The sequence below is a fragment of the Bufo gargarizans genome, chromosome 3 (assembly GCF_014858855.1).
Source record: "Bufo gargarizans isolate SCDJY-AF-19 chromosome 3, ASM1485885v1, whole genome shotgun sequence".
Lineage (NCBI taxonomy): Eukaryota > Metazoa > Chordata > Amphibia > Anura > Bufonidae > Bufo > Bufo gargarizans.
Window position 1 is genome coordinate 187,932,374 of NC_058082.1, and position 20,747 is coordinate 187,953,120.

General features: G+C 41.6%; 1 protein-coding gene across 1 annotated transcript in view; it reads right to left on the reverse strand.

Annotated features, from left to right (window-relative positions):
• ABCC4 (ATP binding cassette subfamily C member 4) overlaps positions 1-20,747 on the reverse strand; it is a 318,763-nt gene that overhangs the window by 204,256 nt on the left and 93,760 nt on the right. Inside the window, exons 10-13 of the mRNA XM_044284601.1 lie at positions 10,163-10,252; positions 6,484-6,675; positions 5,104-5,198; positions 3,796-3,882 (exon numbers count right to left, since the gene is read on the reverse strand). Coding sequence (XP_044140536.1) covers positions 3,796-3,882; positions 5,104-5,198; positions 6,484-6,675; positions 10,163-10,252 — 464 coding nt within the window. The remainder of the gene's footprint in view (positions 1-3,795; positions 3,883-5,103; positions 5,199-6,483; positions 6,676-10,162; positions 10,253-20,747) is intronic.

A 20,747-nucleotide genomic window follows, 5' to 3' on the forward strand; every position in this document is an offset into this window, starting at 1 on the left:
AGATAACACTGCTGTTTAGAGGAGAAAACAAAACATCAAAGCAAGCAACAGAAATTGTGACTAGAGGCAGCAGCAAACTTCAGGAAGCAAACAAGATGCGAGGTTCGAGGAATGGGCAAAAGGAAGAAATGACATTCAGTGGCAACAATAATTGATATACATGAGTGGTAATGCTGGGAAACATGGCCAGATTCCAGTTTACTGGTGGTTGAGCTTATGCTACTGTCAAGTCACCTTATTATGACCACCAGCTAATATCCGGAATAACCACTGTATCTAGCATGGACTGCAGCTAAACAGATGGAAAGTGACTCAGTAAGGTCCTGGTAGGTTGTCACAGGTATCTGGAGCCATGCAGACTGCAGTGCATCCCACAGCTTCTGGAGGGTACAAGGGGAAGGAGCCATACAGCGAACACAACGTCGAGGTGGTACCACAGATGCTAAGGTGGGTTCAAGTCTGGGGAATAAGAGGGTCAGGTAATACTTGGAAGTCTTAGTCATGCTCTCCCAACCAAGGTCAGACATTTCTAGCATTGTCCTGCCATAAGATCCCATCCACCAAATGGAAGATAATCAGCATGTATGGGTGTACATAGTCTCCAAGGATGGATTCATACCCAAATTGGTTGAGAGTGCCTTCCACATGGATTAGTGGGCCAAGAAATCATTCCCCAGACCATAACGATGCCACCACCAGCTTGTGTTCTTACAGCAGTGGTTGCAGGATATTTTGCTTGTCAGGCAAGAAACATCAAAAGAACAATACCCATGTGTGATGAAGCAGAAAACATGACTCATCGGAGAAGGTAACCATTTGCCAATCAGCGGACTTTGCTATCAGAGGTGCAGTGACCATCCATCTGCTTTGGTGCCCCATACACAGTAGGGTTCGCTGAACTGTTTTAGATGCACGTCTGGTAGCCCCTGGTTCATTTTGGAAGTGAGCTGCTCCACTGTATTGTCAGTCCATCCGGCATACGAGAATGAGTCTCGTAGCAGACATTCACCTCTCACATCAACGCCGCAGTTTCCATGTTGCTTATTCACAATGGGGTCATCTGTCCACTCACAATACACTTTCACCAAAGCAGCATGCTAACAGTTCATAAACTACGTAGTTTCAGAAATACTGCCACTCTTAGCCCAAAAGCTATAATCATCTTTTTGGCAAATCTGATAAATTGCCCTTTTACCCATGACAGCAACAAGGGATGTGTGTGCAGACAGCCTATCACACACCTTAGATACACGTCAAGCCAGTTCACAAAACATGACTTCCTTCAAGAGACGTACTGCCGACGTTCAAAGTAGGAAGTTGTCATAATAATGTGACTCAGTGTACATAGGAGAAAGGTTCTCATATTGCAAACGCAGCTACAACATACAAAAAAATTGCTTCAAATATACATATGACAATAATCAGGTCAAGGTATGTTAAGTCATATGTTTGTCCTATGTACATAGTTGATTCACACTGCAGTCATGCCCTGAATAGGTTCAGTTGGCTTAGTTTGATACAGTCAAAAAAATACATACATTATAACGTTATGATTATGAATCTCTGAATAATTTTATCATTGCTCACAGACTTGAGAGAAAAAAAAAAATAATGTGATCAAAAAGTCACACACTCCATAATAGCATCAATAAAAACTACAGATTTTACCACAAAAAATAGCAGTACAGTATTTAGACATATAAAACCTATACATATGTGGTATCGTTGTAATAGTACTGACTCCGAATGAACTGCACAGGTCAGTTTTGCCGCAAAGGGACAAAACGTGCAAAGCCGTGGAGGAATTGCAGGGATTTTTCCCAATTCCACCCCATTTGAATATTTTTTTCCCCGGCTTCCTACTACATTGTGTACCATATTAAATAGTGGCATTAGAAAGTACAACTTGTCGTGCAAGCCCTTATAGGAATATATGAATGGAAAAATAAAAAAAGTTAAGGCTCCAGGAAGATGGGGAAGAAAAATAAAAACTAAATAACCTCCGGCATCCAAAGGGTTAACATGGTGATTTTCTCTCTGGAATCCCAGTGGGATAAGTTAGTCCAGGCAAATTCACACCACCACCATAGATTTCCGATTCTCTGCTCAGTTAGAGGAGTATAAAAAAGAAAAATAACACAAGTGCTGGGTTAAGCAAATAATGGACTCAAATTCACTATAACAGGGTCCGCTCGGTTGCCGTTTGGGTGTCCCTTTTTTTGGTGGAGAACACAATCTCACATTTATATAATAAGCATAGCATTAGCACTAGTATATTTTCTATAGCGAGTATGGCACTATTGTATATATTTTGTCAGTTGCTTTTGAAGAGTGCTGTTGCCTTGTTTGTTTTTGCTTTTGTGCTTCCAGCCATGGCGACGTGCCCCTGCGCACTGGGATGTGTTGACTAACCCCCAACTTTTTTGTAATTTGCAGTCTGCATTGGAGGTGTGGCCGACTCCATTGCTCGTGCGCTCTTGACTGACCTGTCCGTCCCATTGGCTTATTTTAATTATTGCAATTATAGAGCTGTAGCCGGCTCTCCCTGTATTTATTGGAGGCCATTTGGCACCAGGAAAGGTGAAATACAGAGTGAGTTCAGCATGTATGTGGAGCCTGCATTCCCTGAATTTAATGGAGGCCATTATGGCACCAGTGGAGGTAGAATTTATCGTAGGTTCCTGTCCTAAAGAGATCGCCTTGACGCTGACGGACAGGAACAAAATGATTTTGTACAAAATGTGTATGCCAAGAATCTCACACTTATAACGCAGTATTAGCATTTTACATTCCCTATAGGGAGTATGGCATGATTGCATTTACTTTATTATTTGTGTTTGCAGAGCGCACTTTTTATTTTTTATTTTTTTTTGCTTTTGTGCTTACAGCCATAACAATGTGCACCTACACACTGGGATGTGCTGACCAATTCTTTCTTTGCAGTATGCATTGGAGGAGTGGCTGTCTCCACTGGTTGTGCTTTCCTGGTTTACCCTGTCTATCCCATAGGCTGATTTTAATTAGTGCAAGTATAGAGCTGTATCCTGCTCTCCTTGCATTTATTGGAGGCCATTTGGCACCAGGAGAGGTATAATATAGTTTGGGCTCAGCATGCACGTGGAACCTGCATTTTCTGAACTTAATGGAGGCGATTTTGGCACCAAAAGAGGTAGTGTTTAGCATAGGTTCCGGTCTTAGAGAGACTGCCTTGCAGGAGCAGATAGCCACAAATAATTTTGTACAAGATGTATTTGCCAAGAATGTCACATTTATATAATGATCATAGCATTAGCACTATTATTTTTATGGTGAGTATGGCACTATAGTATAGATTTTTTTATTTCTTTTCGTTTGTGCTTTCAGCCACGGCGATGTGCACTTGCGCATTGGGATGTACTGACTAACCCTCATTTTTCAGAACACAATCATTACGGCCTGAGGCGAGTATTCTGCACAGCTCTCTTGGTGAGGAAGCCTTGTCATCCTTGAAAATAAAACCTTTGTAAACAGAAGGGATTTTACATGGAACAACTTTTCCCCATCTTTTATAGGAGCCATTTATATGCCACAAGTACACCCACATCCTTCTCTGCTCCACTAGTTTTACCTACTAAAATACAAATGGTGCACGCAGATTATTAGCACCCAGTTGCACAAGTGAACCTCATTCACCATTTCCATGACTTGAATCACAATATACAAAAGGAACAACTTGTTACCCAAGTGACAATGACACGAGGAATGGATGGTAACAAAGAGTTATGTAGTTAGTGGAAATAAAGATTATGTACATACTTTTCAAACAAATGTCTTCCAACCTCAGCATCCACAGCACTCAAAGGATCATCCAGCAAATAAATATCTGCATCCTGATACACAGCCCTGCAAAACAGCAAAGAAAACATAAAACCAGGCAAGTCTAGAACCAAGGACTCGTGCTGATGAGCATATGGAAAAATACATTACCATACAAGGCTAAGGGGGGCATTTCCTAATCTGAAATACGCCTAAATTAGGCGCATTTCAGGCGCAGGTGGAAGCGCAATGGTTAGTTGCGCCGATATCTGCAACTTTTTCCCGCTCACGCCAGGTCTAAAATTGTGGGAATTGGTGGGGAAGGGGATGCGCCGGCACGCCTGTCTCATTCATCATTTTCTTTGCGCTCGGAAGTGGTCTTACATTTAGAACTGGCACCTCTTCATAATTTCTGCAGATCCACCGCCAGCTATGGGGCTTTATTAAGACTGTTCTTAATAAATGTGCCCCTAAGTATGGATGCATAAACTGCACTGCTGATGTTTCGTGCAGTGCTTTATTTTCTTTTGCATGGTTTTCAAGTGTTTTAGTGTCTTTTTGATTGATGTTCTGCAGTTTAGGGATGAAAAACAGTACTTTGTGTACTGATTGACATCTATGAAATAATGAATAATAATAATGAACTCTATCTATGTCCTCAGGAAAGCTGTGGCAAAGCACCAAGCCCTGCAGTTTTGCCACACTGCCCTGTGTGGGGGTGGCAGAGGAGTGCCTTGTTATCCCATCTGAAACTTTCTCCTTCCTACTCTGTCTCTGCAGCCAGCTAAAAATGGCGCAAAGGATCACCTAAGGAATAACAGTACAGGCCCAGTTTATTAGCCCGGTGATTTATATGGCGTGCTCAGGCAGGGGTTGATCAAAGTTAAAGATTCCCTCTAATAGAAGTTAGCCACCAAGGCAGACCTTTGTTCGAACTAGCATTGCAGTGTCCATAGATAAAGTAGACCGCTACATTTACAGTACGTTGGATCAGCTTTCTAGTGAATATTAGGGAGCTCCCTGACTAATATTGTCTGGTAGAATCCATTTTGCTTCTGGTATTTGACAGGAATGCAAGTGCAAATGTGAACCCAGCCTTAAGGTATATGTTAGATGTCCTACGGCACAGCTCTATAACAAAGGGTTACTTTTAGTGAAAGATTTTTTTTTAAAAATCTATGAGATGGGGTCTGGTGACAGAGTCCCTTCAATTTGGTTGTATATCTCTGTATGAGTATTCATGTCATTTATAGAAAAAAAAGCAGTGTTCTTTAAAGGTGTGTTACCATTTCCAAAGGAATGTCTTACCTTGCCAAGTTAACACGAGCTTTCTGTCCTCCACTTAACGTAACCCCACGATCTCCGATCATAGTCATGTCCCCATCCTCTAATTGCAGCATGTCCTGTATGGTGACAGGGTAACATTTCATTGCTTCGTGACATGACCTCACCATAGACAACAATGTACCATAGCACATACTGAATGTGTATGACCACAGGGGAGAAGGAAGGGGTCTGGTGTACTTTGGTGATTTTATTTTTCACATGCTACTGCGCGTCTCATTTCACTACCTGGAAACTACTCTTCGGTACCTCTGTTTCCCTGTTCATTCGCTGCATCATTGCTGTGCAGGGGCGGACTAGTAATGATCTGACGCTCTCCTATTGACTCCTGAATAGGGTTGAGCAAAATTGTGTTTTCAAGTTCGGCGTACACGGTTCGGGTTATCTAAGAATTCTGTATGGTGCGTGGTAACGAAATCCATAACGGAATTCTTAGATAACCCGAACCTTGTACGCCGAACTTGAAAACACAATTTCGCTCATCCCTACTCAAATTCAACTCTATTGCCATCCTGAGGCAACTGGAGTAGGAGGACAGAATGTGGAAGCTGGGCTGGCCACCACAGAGGGGCAGTTTTTGGGAAGGTATTTTGTGCTGCTGAAGAAGTATTTTGTGATGCACTTTAGTATTTGGCTCTGTTGAGGTAGTATAATGTGCCGCAATATTGTACTGCTGGCCCGTCTACTTGTGTTGGCCCTGCCTTCTGTCAGTTTGGACCCAACTACAAAATGGGGCCACTTTAAGTTCCTAGTCCACCCTGTTGATGTGCACTAACTAATGAATCAAAGATGCAATAAAGCAATGCTTTATTGTCATCTGACCAGGAAGCAATGCCTCAAGATCCAGGGACACAACAACTTGCACCCATATACCAGTCAAGCGATATGCACAGATCATTCATTGCATATACACGTAGTACTAAAAAGTTGTATGCATTCCCATCTCCAAATTGTTAACAAGCTACATAAAGGGCTCCATGAAGAATCGCTGCTCGCCCATAATTCAGTGTCAAATCTTTCTTTTAGAAAATGTAACAAAGTCAAGATGAGCTAACGGTCCCCGTATTTCACCGCTGATTTACTGCAATGAGAGAAGTGGCTGGCTACTCTGCATACCAAGTACGAATGTCAGCCTCAATATATCTGCTGCAACTGCACACGTATATGGAGAGCTCTTAACAGTCTCTGGTGTCAGCGAGGAGCTCACGGCAAATCTGTCCCTAGCATCTGTATATTACAGCAGCTTTGTCAGCTTTAGTCTCCAAACAAAAAAGTAAATCATAAAGCGCAGATAAATGCAGTAAATACCATTCAGCACTAGTCTGCAGCCAGATGACAACTTACCTTCTTCAGCGCGCATACCCTCAGGACTCGCTCATATTTCTCTTGGTTGTATTCTTTCCCAAATAATATGTTACTTCTGACAGTGCCTGAAAACACCCATGGCTGCTGTGACACATACGCAATTCTTCCTCTGATGTCCACAAAGCCTTTATATTTTGGCAGCTCACCCAGGATGGCACTCAGAAGGGATGACTGACAGTGAGAAACGAAACACATGTAATTGTCTTCTAATGGTTTCATCATTTTAGGAAAAAATACATTTTAAAATGGTGTAATAATGATGGTTTTTACTGATTTCCACTTCCTTCAACAGTAATCCGTTGGTAGGCAAGTTTCGCACTGAAAAAGACCTGAGTCGATCTACAGCACCTTAACCACTTCCAGACCAGGCCATTTACCCCCTTCCTGATGAGACCCAATTTTGAAAATCGGACGCGTCACTTTATGTGGTAATAACTTTGGAACGCTTTTACTTATCCAAGCCATTCAGAGATTGTTTTCTCGCGACACATTGTACCTCATGTTAATAGTAAATTTGAGTTAAAGGGTCCAAGTTATATTTATTGATGAGTTATCCTCAGGATAGGTCATCAATATCAGAACTGTGGGGATCCGACACCCGGCACCCCCACCGATCAGCTGTTTGAAGAGGAGGCACGCGCCGTGCCAGCGCTGCCTCCTCTTCACTGTTTACCTTCTTGCCGTTGTATCTGCAGTGGTGAGCAGCTGTAATTACACCCAAGCAGTTCCATTGCATTCTATGAAACAGCTGTTTCATAGCATTTTTAATACTTGGGTGTGAAAATGAAAAATTACATATTTTTTCCAAGAAAATGGTGTTTTAGGCCCAAACTTTATTTTTCAGAAAAGATAACAGCAGAATATCCCCCACAATTTGCTACCCACTTTCTCCTGAATACAGTAACACCCCAACTGTGGTCGTAAACTGTTATTTGGGGTTACACCAGGGGTCAGAAGGGAAGGAGAGGCATCTGGATTTTCTAACATGGAATTTTCTGTCAAGGTTTTTGAGAGCAAACACTATTTTTTGTTGAAGGAGCTGCGTGAGGGCTTATTTTGTGCCAGACAAGCTGTAGTTTTTATTGGCACCATTTTGGGGTACATTTGCCTTTCTGATTGCTTTTTATCTAATTTTTGGGCAGTAAAGTAAAAAAAAAAAAAAAAGTGGTTTGGTGTCATTTTACTATTTTTCTTTTCACACCGTTGACTTGATGAGGTCGATCATTTGATATTTTTATAGATCTGGTCATTATAGACGGAACTATACCAAATATGTCTAGTTAATTTTTACGTCTTACACAATAAAAACATTTTTTTAGAAAACAATAATAATGTTTTTGTGTTGCCATATTCTTAGAGCCATATTATTTTACATTTTCTGGCTATAGTGTTATGTGAGCTGCTCGGTTTTTTTTTGCGGGACGAGGTGACGTTTTTATTGCTACCATTTTGGGGTACTTACAACTTTTTGATAGATTTTATGTTTTTTGTGAGGTGACAAACATTTTACACAATAAAGATCATTTTTAGAAAAAAAAAATGTTTTTGTGTTGCAATTTTCATAGAGCCGAATTTTTTAATTTTTCTAGCTATTGTGTTGTGTGGAGGCTCATTTTTTGTGGGAAGAGGCAATGTTTTTATCGCTACCATTTTGGGGTACATACGACTTTTTGATTGATTAACATTATGATTTTTGGGAGGTGAGCTCACAAAAAAAAATCTGTTTTGGCGCAATGTTTAGATCATATGATATAGAGACGGTCGTTGCAGACGCGTTGATATCGAATATGTCTATTTTTATTTTTTCTTCAATTTTTTTTACATTTTTTAAATAACGGATTTGGGGGGGGATTTTTTATTTTTTTTAAATGTTATTTTACACTTTGTGTCCCCCATAAAGTCAGAAGACCTCTGGGGGACATTTAACTTCATTTTTTTTTTTTTTAAACTATTGATTTCTCCTGTAACTGGGGCTGACATAGTAGCCCAGTTACAGGGAAAATACACCCCCCAGAGAGGTTGTACCGCAGTATACAATGCTGTACAGCCTCAGTGCAGGGCTGATCGAGGTCTGTGGAAGACCAGACAACTCCTGCACTCCCCCGGCAGTCACATGACCACCAGGCCGGGACAGGAAGCGGCATAGTGCTTCCTGATCCGAACACCCAGCGCTCGTTAAGTGCTGTGTATACAGCGATCTAGAAGGCATAGACACCCAGGAACAGTCCCTGCCTTCTCTCTGGGGTGCCCTGCTGTTACTGACAGTGGGCCCCCCCGCTTGGCAGCTTAGCGTGCAGCTGCCATCTCGAGTATGGATGTTCCAGAACGTCCAGAGATAGACTGCCCAAGTACGTTTATAGTCAAGGGGCGGTCGGGAAGTGGTTAAAGGGGTTGCCCACATCTTTTCTACTGATTTTGTATCCACAGGATACCAATATCTGATCAGCGGGGGTCTGACACTCCGCACCACCGCCGAACAGCCATTTGAGTAGCTCTGACACCAGAAATCGTGTCCGGAACTACAAAGCTCCACCCACCGTGCAGTGCACGGCGCTTTTAAGAGCTGCTCTCATTCTCTTCAATGACAGCAGCGTCCACTGCACAACAAGCAGAGCCGTTTAGTCCCTGGACCAACTCTACTCAAACATCTAATCAGTGGGGGTGCATGATGTCAAAAGCCACCTGATATCGATAACCTATTCTGAGAAAGTGAAGTAAACTAAACTCAGTAAGAAATACAAGTCCTTGTGTTGTCCTCTTCTGTCACGTCTACTCACATGTTTCTTAGGATCTGTGCACACTGCATCAGAGCTTTATATTTAGCCAATACAGCAGGAAGAGCTCCAGCAATTGTGTTAAAAAGTATCCATAGGGCATCATTTACCCAAAGAAGGCCAAAATACTGTCCTTTTGGCCTCCATAGGGGTGGTATGCATCGGTATACCTTTTCTCAACTGAAGTATTTATACCAGCTCCAATGCAGTCTGCACAGAGCCTTACTTACAGCCAAGCCATAGGCGGCACTGCAATATTGGTTGGGCTATATCGCTGCCTAACTACAGAACTGAATGTCAGAGGTCTAGAAAAGTGATTGAAGTGACGACGGCTGTGGGCACTGTCCACTGCCATCATCACATTTTGAAGTCATAAGTTTAACTTAAGATTTACAATACTTCTTCATTTATGCAGAAATAATAGTCTTTACCTTGGACAGACACGAGCTCAATGACAAAAACAAACAAACACATGAACACAATGAAAATAAAACATTGTAACAGTTTCTATAAAAGTACCTCGACAGTAATATATGACAGGGTAATAAACAGTGTGATAAAGAGTCACTGTAGGTCAGGTCTCAGCATTATTCTCCCTTTCATCAGAATAAAAATCAAACCAACAGAGTAAAATAAGACAACACAATACAGCAAGGTAAACTAAGCAGACTATTGTGTCTTCACAAAAAAGTAACACCCCAAGCAGTTTTCTCTGACATGTCATCACCCAACTGGAATGCATTGGGACAATCAATGTACGTACACTACGCATTCCCTTTCATCACGAGTCTAAAGACTGACTGAACACAGCCTACAAAAGTATCAGCATTTTCATTATACTGAAAAAATCAGTTTCAAGGTATTCAGAGAAAAAAACAACTCACTTTTCCTGCCCCAACTGGTCCAATTACAGCCAGCAATTCCCCAGGTCTCACACTACAGGAGAGGTTTTGGAGAGTTGGCATTTCCAGTGTCTGGGAAGAAAATACATATTTGTTAACAGTATTTTAACAGTACTTTGGACAATTTACCGCAAGGAAATAAAAGGGGCTGTCCAACAGGTTTTAAAATTTGCAGGGTAGCACAAAGGCTCTTGAAAATGAAGCTTAAAGGGTACCCAAACTTTAAATAAATTAAGTGCACCTTGAAATCATTTTCTGGTCCCTGAAGAGGTATTCACTAGAGTGCACAGAGAATATGTACACCTCCGCCATGTATGCAGTGTACAGACTGATTTGTATTATACGTGCTGCAGAGAGAACTGTCCAGACAGGAGTACATCTTCCTGCTCCTGCCTGTATCCTCTGCCACTGCGTGTGGCTGTGCGATTGCCCACCTCTAATCATTTATAATGCTGTGTAACCTGAGAGTCTGGGAATCTATTGTATTATACACTGACAGCATTATGTCAGTATAATTCAGTAGATTCCAGGTCAGGCAGGGACACGGCCTTATAAATCATCACGATGCTGTGCAATTCTGTCCAAGGAGAAGAGGTCAGAACAGGAAATCACACTGACACACACTACGAGTTCCTCGCATTGAACTTGCTGGTCCATGTCTTGCCTAGCAATGCAGCATACACTGCTCTGATGTTCTAGGAATAGGTTTCAGCCCTGCACAGCACGTAGCGGCTCCTGCCTGTCCTCGCTACGCCCTGCTGATAGCTCTGCATAGAACATTGGTGCACTGATATTCTATGGCACAGCTATCAGTGGAGGGTTACGGGCAGGAGCAGCGAGGGGTGCGCCTGCCAGAACACAGCTCACGGCAGTATGTATTGTACAATTTAGAAACAGAACAGATTCTGTATGCTCCGTAGTGAGTAGTGCTTCACGAGGCCTGAACTTCAGGAGGCCTACTTTTTGTTAAAATTAGAAAAGAAATAAAGTATAAAATTAAAGACTTTTAGGGTATTTCTAACACTTAAAAAAAAAATTACTTGAAAGTTTAGGTTCACTTTAACTCAACTGCTAAAAGGTTGCTACATTACAGCCTTACGGGTTTGGGTTCAGACAGACCATGAATGATGACATCATGCCCATCGCTCATGTAACCACTCAGTCAATCATATACGCACAACTGCTAAAATGAGTGACTGGCTGAGCGGTTACATGAATGACGAACCGATGTCATCACTTCCAGCCTAATGGGGACCAAGCCTGCAGTGCTGGGACGGAGGGATGTTTAGCAAGTCAGCCAAGATTTTTTTCCTTCCTTTCTTTTATAAGCCGGGCTGCTCACTTAAGAGCTTTAAAAACTGTCCGACAACAGTGCAATTCCAGACATATACCTTTGTCAGAATCCTCTGATGTATACATATTTTTTCCATAGGCTCCCATGATCAAATAAACAATGAGATGCCTCAGAATACAGAAAGCTACACTTTTCTATATAGTAGAAGAAAAAAAAAAAAAAAAAAAAGGTATACCACCATAATCCTGCTCACAAGATGCTAAAAGGATACTCTTGACATCTAATGGGCAAATTGGGCCCCATGGATACACTTGGCACAATGTGAACATAGCCGTATATTTAAGAGGTTTTTTAACTTGCTTCTATGAAATTTCCATTGTGATAGCATTCCGGAACTAATTGGACAATCGTGGGTTTTCTCAAGCCAAAATCATGGCAGGCAGTGTAAATAGCCCACTACAAACTACATCAAAAGTCACTGAGGAATGCAACTTTACAAAATGCTGTGATATCTGCAGGCAGCATGCTATAGAGCAGGAGGAGCTGAGCAGGCTGATCTATAGTATTGTGGGAAAAGATTCAGCAAAACATTTAAAACCTCTGGTCTTTCTGAGCTCAAGATGTGTACATCAGTAGTGACTGACAGCTATCTATGTATTAACACTTATACAGAAAATGCTATCAACACTGATAACCCCTCCCTTGTGTACAACTATCAGTAACTGACAGCTATCTATGTATTCACACTTACACAGAGAATATTAATCACTGATAACACCTCCCCTTGTACAGCTATTTCTGTATACACACTTACACAGAGAATGATATCAATCACTGATAACACCTCCCCTTGTACAGCCATCAGTGACTGACAGCTATACACTGATGAGCAAAAGGGTAGCAATGTTTTGAACTTTTGACTTTCAGGCTCCATATCTCACCATCCACTACAGCTACGAACGTGAGACTAACAGTCATCTTATCTCATAAATAAACTGGACTTGCAACCATTAGGCATATGATTAGTTATGCAGATTCTTGTCATGTAACTACACTGTTACTGTTTTGCTCCTGAATATTTTTTTTTTAATTTGCATTATTTTATTAGCGTTTAGAAATCCACCTTTGGCTTTCAACACTGCCCAAGTCCTTCTGGGCATGCTCTCGATCAGATTCAAGCACGTCCCGACCGAAATCTGTTCACAGGTCTCTTCTACACGTTCCCAATGTTGGTGCACACTGGTCTAACTTGGGTACGAATTCAGCTTTTTTCTTCAACTCTACCCACAAGTGTTCGATTGGGTTGAGGTCTGGGGACTGTGGGGGCCAATCCAGGACCTCCATTTCATTGTCACTGAACCATTTCTTTGCCAATCTTGACATATGCTTCGGGTCATTGTCCTGCTGGAACACTATGTAGTTCTTTTCATACCTATAGTACTCGAGTGTACGAAGTAACTCTTGTGGTAGGATACTTACATATAGCTCAGCATTGAGACCACCATCGATGCTGGTCAGGTATCCAATGCCTTTGGCTGTGAAATAACCCCATATCATCAGGCTTCTTCCACCGAACTTAACAGTACCTTCAATTTCTCGATCCGTTAGCCCCCTTTTCTCTTGTTTCTTTCAGACCCATTTGCACCCATCAGAGCCCAGTCTATTGACTTTCATCTCATCGCTCCAAATCACCTGTTTCCAATCCTCTACTGTCCACTGTTCATACTTTTTAGCAAACTCGAGCCAACGTTTATTATAACTACATGGACGTGATGAAGGCCTGCATCATATCAGTAGGCTCTGGGTGGTACTCACAGCCTTCTCTCTCGCATATGTGGTTTCACACTGGAGGCAACTGGGAGCAGTTTGCTGTGAGTCTGACCTTACGCTTCTGTAATTCGCACACTAGCCCCTGGTACTGCCCATATGGCACAGGTAGGTTAGCGTTAGGTCCTGTGCCACCTGAGATACCTTAATAAAAAAAATAATGGCTGCACATACATAAGCAGTAAAGCTGAGAAATTGGGATCATTCTAAATTCAAGAGGTATTATACCTACTATAACTGGATCAATGGAAGCTCTTAGCGCACATTTTGATCAAACTTGTGTCGGGCCCATCTACCAAACGTCAAGGTGGCTTCTGCAGACAGGCCCCTATCACTAACATACCGCCTCTCTTGGACTTATCCAAGTCCACATTATCAGGGCAGTGAAGGAACCAGCTACATCTGTACTTTGCCCAGAGGCCCCAGGCAGATGGGCGTGTGCTCAGTCTAAAAGAGGCGCTACCCTCAAATAAAGAGGCGGTATATTAGTGATAGGGACTTCGTCTGTGGAAGCCACCTTGACTCTTTGTAGATGGGCCTGACACAAGTTTGATCAAAATGTGCGCTAAGAGCTTCCATTCATCCATTTATAGTAGGTATAATACCACTTGAATTTAGAATGATCCCCATTTCTCAGCTTTACTGCTTATATGTGTGTGCAGCCATTATTTTTTTTATTAGTTATGTTTGCTTTATGGATATGCACCTATGACTATGAATAAGAATATGCCAGTCTAAATTTTCTTTTAATACCCGAGATACCTTGACGTGGTGAACGGGCTCTGGTATGTCCTTCGTATAAGGATATATTGGCTAAAGTCTTATTTTTAACATCAATGTGAGGGTTTAGTCAGATTTTGTTAATTGCACCCACCACAGTAGTGTACCTATTCTAAATGTTTATTTGACAACTGCCACAGCACTCACATGATGCAGTTTGGCAATTTTCTTGTCCGAGAAACCGCTATCGATAAGCTGGATGATGCTGTTTTTTTATTGTTTTTTGTTTTAATGGCAGCTCCTGGATTCAAACCAATGACCTTTTGCTTGGGAATCAACCTAATAACATACTGAGCTATTAGGGAATGCGAGAACAGATTGTAATTTGTAGTATACAAGCAGAAAAAGATTGTTATGAGATAGCCAAGATGACTGTCAATAAAATTATGGTAGTCTCACGTTCAAAGATGTAGTGGATGGTAAGATATGGAGCCTGAAAGTCTAAAGTTCAAAACATTGCTACCCTTTTGCTTGGCAGTTTATCTGTATACACACTTACACAGGGAATGCTATCAATCACTGATAACATCTTCCCCCGTGTACAACTGAGTTCATAAATAGTAGAAATTTAAATGTATAAATTACATTCAAAGTTTTACAGAATCTTTTCCACACAACTATATATCAATATGCTCAGCTCCTGATCTATAAAATGCTGCCTGCAGAATGCACTGCATTTCATGGAGACGGGTTAAATTACTATGTGCACCTTTACAACCAATTTTTATTTTCCGTTAGGTCTAAAAAGTGTCTGGGTATCCTCACTTAATATCTGCATGCTGCACAATAAAAATAAAAAAATAACTGGTAACTAAGGCTACTTTACACAAGCATTTTTTGCTAGTTCAGTCATGGATCAGTAAAAACACTTGTATTATTTTTAACATAGCCAAGACGGATCCGTCATGAACTCCATTCAAAGTCAAAGGGGGGATGGATCCGTTTTCTATTGTGTCAGAGAAAACAGATCCATCCCTATTGACTTACAGCGTTATTCTGCCTGCGATGGGAGCGCAACTAAACTGAATGCATTTCGGCGCATTCCGTTTAGTTTATTTTTGTCCCCATTGCTAATGAATGGGGACAAAACGGAAGAGTTTTCCCCCGCTATTGAGATCCTATGACGGATCTCGATAGCGGAAAAGGAAAAGCGCAAGTGTAAAAGTAGCCTAAAGTGCCAGATCCGCCATATGCAGAACAAAAACAGCACCCAACCAACCCCACTGATAATGAGGTCTGTCAGGCTTTTGTTATGGTGTCAGTTATTCTTTCAGACAAAACAGCCCAGCATGCTATGGTATTCTGTCCTACATTTTTCCTGGAAACTTGCTGCAGATGTGAACCTAGCCTTACTGGTACCACCCAGTTCTAAAATGTATTCACAAATTTCTAGGAGGAATAATAGCGTAACAGCAAAACACAGCGTTATAAGAAAAGATGCTCAAGAAATGTTATATAATGCGGAATTCAATTATCTTCTAAAACAGACACATAAGATGAACTCATAGGTCCTCTTAGAGCAGGCCAACATAAAAACTACCAGTAGATGGCAGCAACAAAATAAAAAAATGCTAGACGAAGGACTTCAGTAAGTTTTCAAAAGGAACTGGAATGCAATTGACATATGGGAAAACTAGTTTGGTTCTTTCTGCTACAATAGGCACATCAGAAAAGAGCTACAGATGCTGTGAAAAAAATGTGTTTGCCCCCATCCACACTTTTATTGCAAGTGTGTTACTCTGAATGGTATCTGAAAAAAAAAAAAAAAAAATGAAAAATAGTGTGTATGTATATATACACAGTGGATATAAAAAGTCTACACACCCCTGTTAAAATGTCAGGTTTCTATGATGTAAAAAAAAAATTTTTACACCTCTAATGTGACCTATAAACTGTACCACTCAATTGAAAAACAAATGAACACTGAAATCTTTTAGGTGGAGGGAAGAAAACAAAAAATAAATAAATTTAGTTGCACAAGTGTGAACACCCTCTTATAACTGGGGATGTAGCTGCATTCAGAATTAAGCAATCACATTCAAAATCATGTTAAATAGGAGTCAGCATACACCTGCCATCATTTAAAGTGCTCCTGATTAACCCCAAATAAAGTTCAGCTGCTCTAGTTGGTCTTTCCTGAAATTTTCTTAGTCGCATCCCACAGCAAAAGCCATGGTCCACAGAGAGCTTCCAAAGCATCAGAGGGATCTCATTGTTAAAAGGTATCAGTCAGGAGAAGGGCACAAAAGAATTTCCAAGGCATTAGATATACCATGGAACACAGTGAAGACAGTCATCATCAAGTGGAGAAAATATGACACAACAGTGACATTACCAAGAACTGGACGTTCCTCCAAAATTGATGAAAAGACGAGAAGAAAACTGGTCTGGGAGGCTACCAAGAGGCCTACAGCAACATTAAAGGAGCTGCAGGAACATCTGGAAAGTACTGGCTGTGTGGTACATGTGACAACAATCTCCCGTATTCTTCATATGTCTGGGATATGGGGTAGAGTGGCAAGACGAAAGCCTTTTATTACGGAGAGAAACATACAAGCCAGGCTACATTTTGCAAAAACACATCTGAAGTCTCCCTAAAGCACATGGGAAAGGTGTTATAGTCTGATGAAACCAAAGTTGAACTTTTTGGCCATAATTCCAAAAGATATGTTTGGCGCAAAAACAACACTGCACATCACCAAAAGAACACCATACCCACAGTGAAGCATGGTGGTGGCAGCATCATGCTTTAGGGCTGTTTTTCCTCAGCTGGAACTGGGGCCTTAGTTAAGCTAGAGGGAATTATGAACAGTTCCAAATACCAGTCAATATTGGCACAAAACCTTCAGGCTTCTGCTAGAATGCTGAACATGAAGAGGAACTTCATCTTTCAACATGACAACGACCCAAAGTATACATCCAAATCAACAAAGGAATGGCTTCACCAGAAGTTTTGGAATGGCCCAGCCAGAGCCCAGACCCGAATCAGATTGAAAATCTGTGGGGTGATCTGGAGAGGGCTGTGCACAGGAGATGCCCTCACAATCTGACAGATTTGGAGTGGTTTTGCAAAGAAAAGTCCAAATGGGCCATGCTGATAGACTCCTACCCAAAAAAAGAGTGCTGTAATAAAATCAAAAGGTGCTTCAACACTGAGATTAGGGTCTGGCCAATTCCCGGCATTCTCTGCCAGATCTCCGTACCGTAGATCTAAAAGAAGCCTTAGCCAAGGGAAACCTGAGTAAACTGATAATTAAATATTTATCATTGTAATAAAAGAAGCAAAGTTCTCCAACACCCAAAAAAACCACCACTTTTAGCAACAATTAAAGGAGTTGTCTGCGCTGGATATGCTTTCCCTGTGTGATAGGTCCCCTGTAATCAGGTATCACAGCAGGGAGACTAGTCTGCATTAATCAATGGTTCATCCATGTAATGCACTGAGGAGGAGGGTCCTCCAAAAGGAAAGCTGCTAATATACCTCCTTCTGGCTAATAAAGGTGTCTCCGTATCAAGGGACCACTATATAAATATCCATACGCTATAGCAGGGTATATAGTTACGGGTTGTTAACACAGATAACCCTTTAACTTCCAATAAACCCTTCTTATAAAGGCATATCAGTCTTTTACATCACAGCTTGACATCAGCGTTAACATAGGACATCTTAAAGGAGCAAATACATTTTAAACAGCACAGTAAATAAAATGTACACTTATCTTGTTGGATGAATTTTGTTCACTTAGAAGAAAAAAAGAAGAATGGCATCCAAAGGAGAAAAAACAACAACATAGGGCTGATAAGATTATTCCTATATATCAAAATTGTAGACTTTGGAGTGTAATGCAATACGTCTTCAATTCACGGCAATTGCTTTATTATCTCAGAGACACAATAATTGCACTCCCTACTGATCATTATCAAGTGCGAGTTATGTCCCTTGCCAATTATCTACAGAGAATCCTTTCCAAAAGCACAGAGGTTAGCGCGGAATGCCTGTAAAGACATGTCCTAATGATTTTTTCCACCAGTCAGTAGTGCAAGTTATAAGAAGTTTTAAAGTAAGTGAGATGGCCGTCAGTGAACTGAGGCCCCTACTTCTCAGGACACTGTATTAGAATAAACTCTACTAAAAAGATTAACAAGGTCTTTGTTTTGAACATCTTGGCTCAAAACGTAATCATATGATTACATAAGAGATTAATAAACCAGCAAATGAAGCTGGGTTTACACACATAGCCTACGGACCACTCAGATTGATCTTGGGGCCCATTTATGTGGGTGGATACACACGAACCATTCATTCCAGCTCACTGCCCACCATGTGAGCTTCACTCACATGCTGCAATCATGCTCTCTGTATGGAGGTAACCTATTGTTACTGTGTATGTTCATTCTCAGAATCATGTTCGCTGACAGTAACTGTTTACACATGTCGAATAGACAATGTTTTTATTCTACACGGACCGAGGTTCAGGCTATTATGGGTAGTGAGTGTGGACCTACTGTGCCAACCAACCAATCTAACTTTGGACTAGTCCTGAGGGAGTTATCCTGGCAGTCCCTGGTTTTCACACTAACTCTTATACAGGGATCTGGCATTCGCTGCAGGGGAACCATAAGGCTGCTACCTCTTGGAATAGTCCTGGTGTGGTTGGCTGCTGACCCACTGAAGCAATAAGCAAGCAAGCTGACAAGCCCTACGAGAATGCTGCCACTGGACAATGTACAGTATTGTATGGCATATTGCCCGACAGAAAGATCACCATCAGATTACTGGTCACAGGATCACGCCTCTCCCATTAGCCCAGGTGAGGGCCTCACAAGACCGGAGCAAATTCACAAAGGTCACATTGAAAACAGATGTAGCTGAAGTTCAAAATGCATAGTGCACTGGTAGAGCAAGCCACGACACAGGTTGGAAAATCCATCATAGAATGGGGATAGAGACAGGTGTAAACTGGAACCTCCAGCCAGCAAGACTTGAGGCAGAGGTGAAGGGGCAGATGAGGAAACAATCAAAGCATTCAGGTGGACAGACATGTTGAGCATCAAATCCAACAGTCTCACTGTTAAGACTGATCCCATAACTTGGGTAAAGTAGACCCTCTGTGCCAACCAACCAGTTTGACGTTGGGCTAGTTCTGAGGGAGTTATCCTGGTGGTCCCCTGATTTTTACTATTTATGGTAATTTGCTGTAGGGAAGCCACCAAGCCGCTACATCTTGGAATAGTTCCGGTGTGCTTGTTAGCCGACCCACCGAGGTCAGAAAGGTTCACAAAAGATATCACAGCAGCATGTCCAGTGTGACTTTTATTGGGGACCAGAGTGAACACACACAAGTACGACGTTTCGAATATTGTAGTACGAATATTGATTTTCATTGGTCTACATGCAATGCTTGTTCACAGTTGGATACAGCTTTTTTGCTGTATGAGGCGACGTTGTTCCGCCTCTACATCGACGCGATGACGTCACGGGCAAGCGCAACACGCCCAGGGAGACGCCGACAGGCATGGACAACATGAGAATGCAGCTGGAATCGATTTAATTAACATCAGGTACTTTTGATTGGTAGAGCAGTATCTCTATTGGTAGCAGCGATCATTTTAACTAACACACAGGTGTCTTTGATTCATAGTATGTGGTCATTGGTTATATGTTGTCACATGTGGGGGGCTGACTATGCTATTTATATGTTTGATTGATTTTGTACTAGTATACTTGAAAGGCTACTGCGTAGACGAAACTTCGTACTTGTGTGTGCACTCTGGTCCCCTATAAAAGTCACACTGGACATGCTGCTGTGATATCTTCTGTGAACCATTTATATCTATGGGACGGTGTTGGATTGGCTGTTCCTCCACGGCTGGTGCATTCCAGACAGGCCAGAAGGTCCATTTTGTGCTGCTCTACAAATACTGTTATCACCACTGAGGTCAGAGACACTGATGCAAAGCACCAAGGAATCAGTCAATACACTTATTCAGGAAACAGGCAGGGTCAGGGTTGGCAGAGTTCATGTCAATGTGTGAAACAATCCAAAGGTCAGGCAAGGCTTCACAGGATCAGTTTGGTGAACAGGCACAGGTCAGGTCAGGTGGCACAGGATAAGGGACAAGGAAACAGGCATAGGTCTATTCACAGGCAGACAAACAAACAGACACTAGCAAGCTAGAGAGACCTAGCAATTTTTGTAGAAAATAATAGATGAGGCAAAGAAGTGAAATCAGCAATGCAGCTATATAGGGGAGTTAATTAGCTCATTGATCAAGCAGCTGGGAACAGAAGCAGAAATGGAATTAACTCTTGCAGTGCTGTAGGGGAAAAAAAAAAAATCTAATACACACACAGGGCCATATTTATCATTAGCTCAGGTCAAAATAATGGAGTGAAAAAGTCCCAAACGCTAAAACTGCGCACAAATTTGCGACTTTTTTCTGCTCTGCACTATGTTTGACAGTTTTCTGAAAGTGGGCGTGTTTTCTTATGTAAATTAATCTCTAGACAGATTTACTATTGGGACTATTTAAAAAGTCGCGAAAAAGTCGCAATTTCACTCCAGTGAGGACCATGCTTATCTTATAAGACTTTTTAATAGAACATGCGACTTTCATAAAAACTTGCGACTTTTTCGTTAGGATGTGTGACTTTTGTAAAGCTGC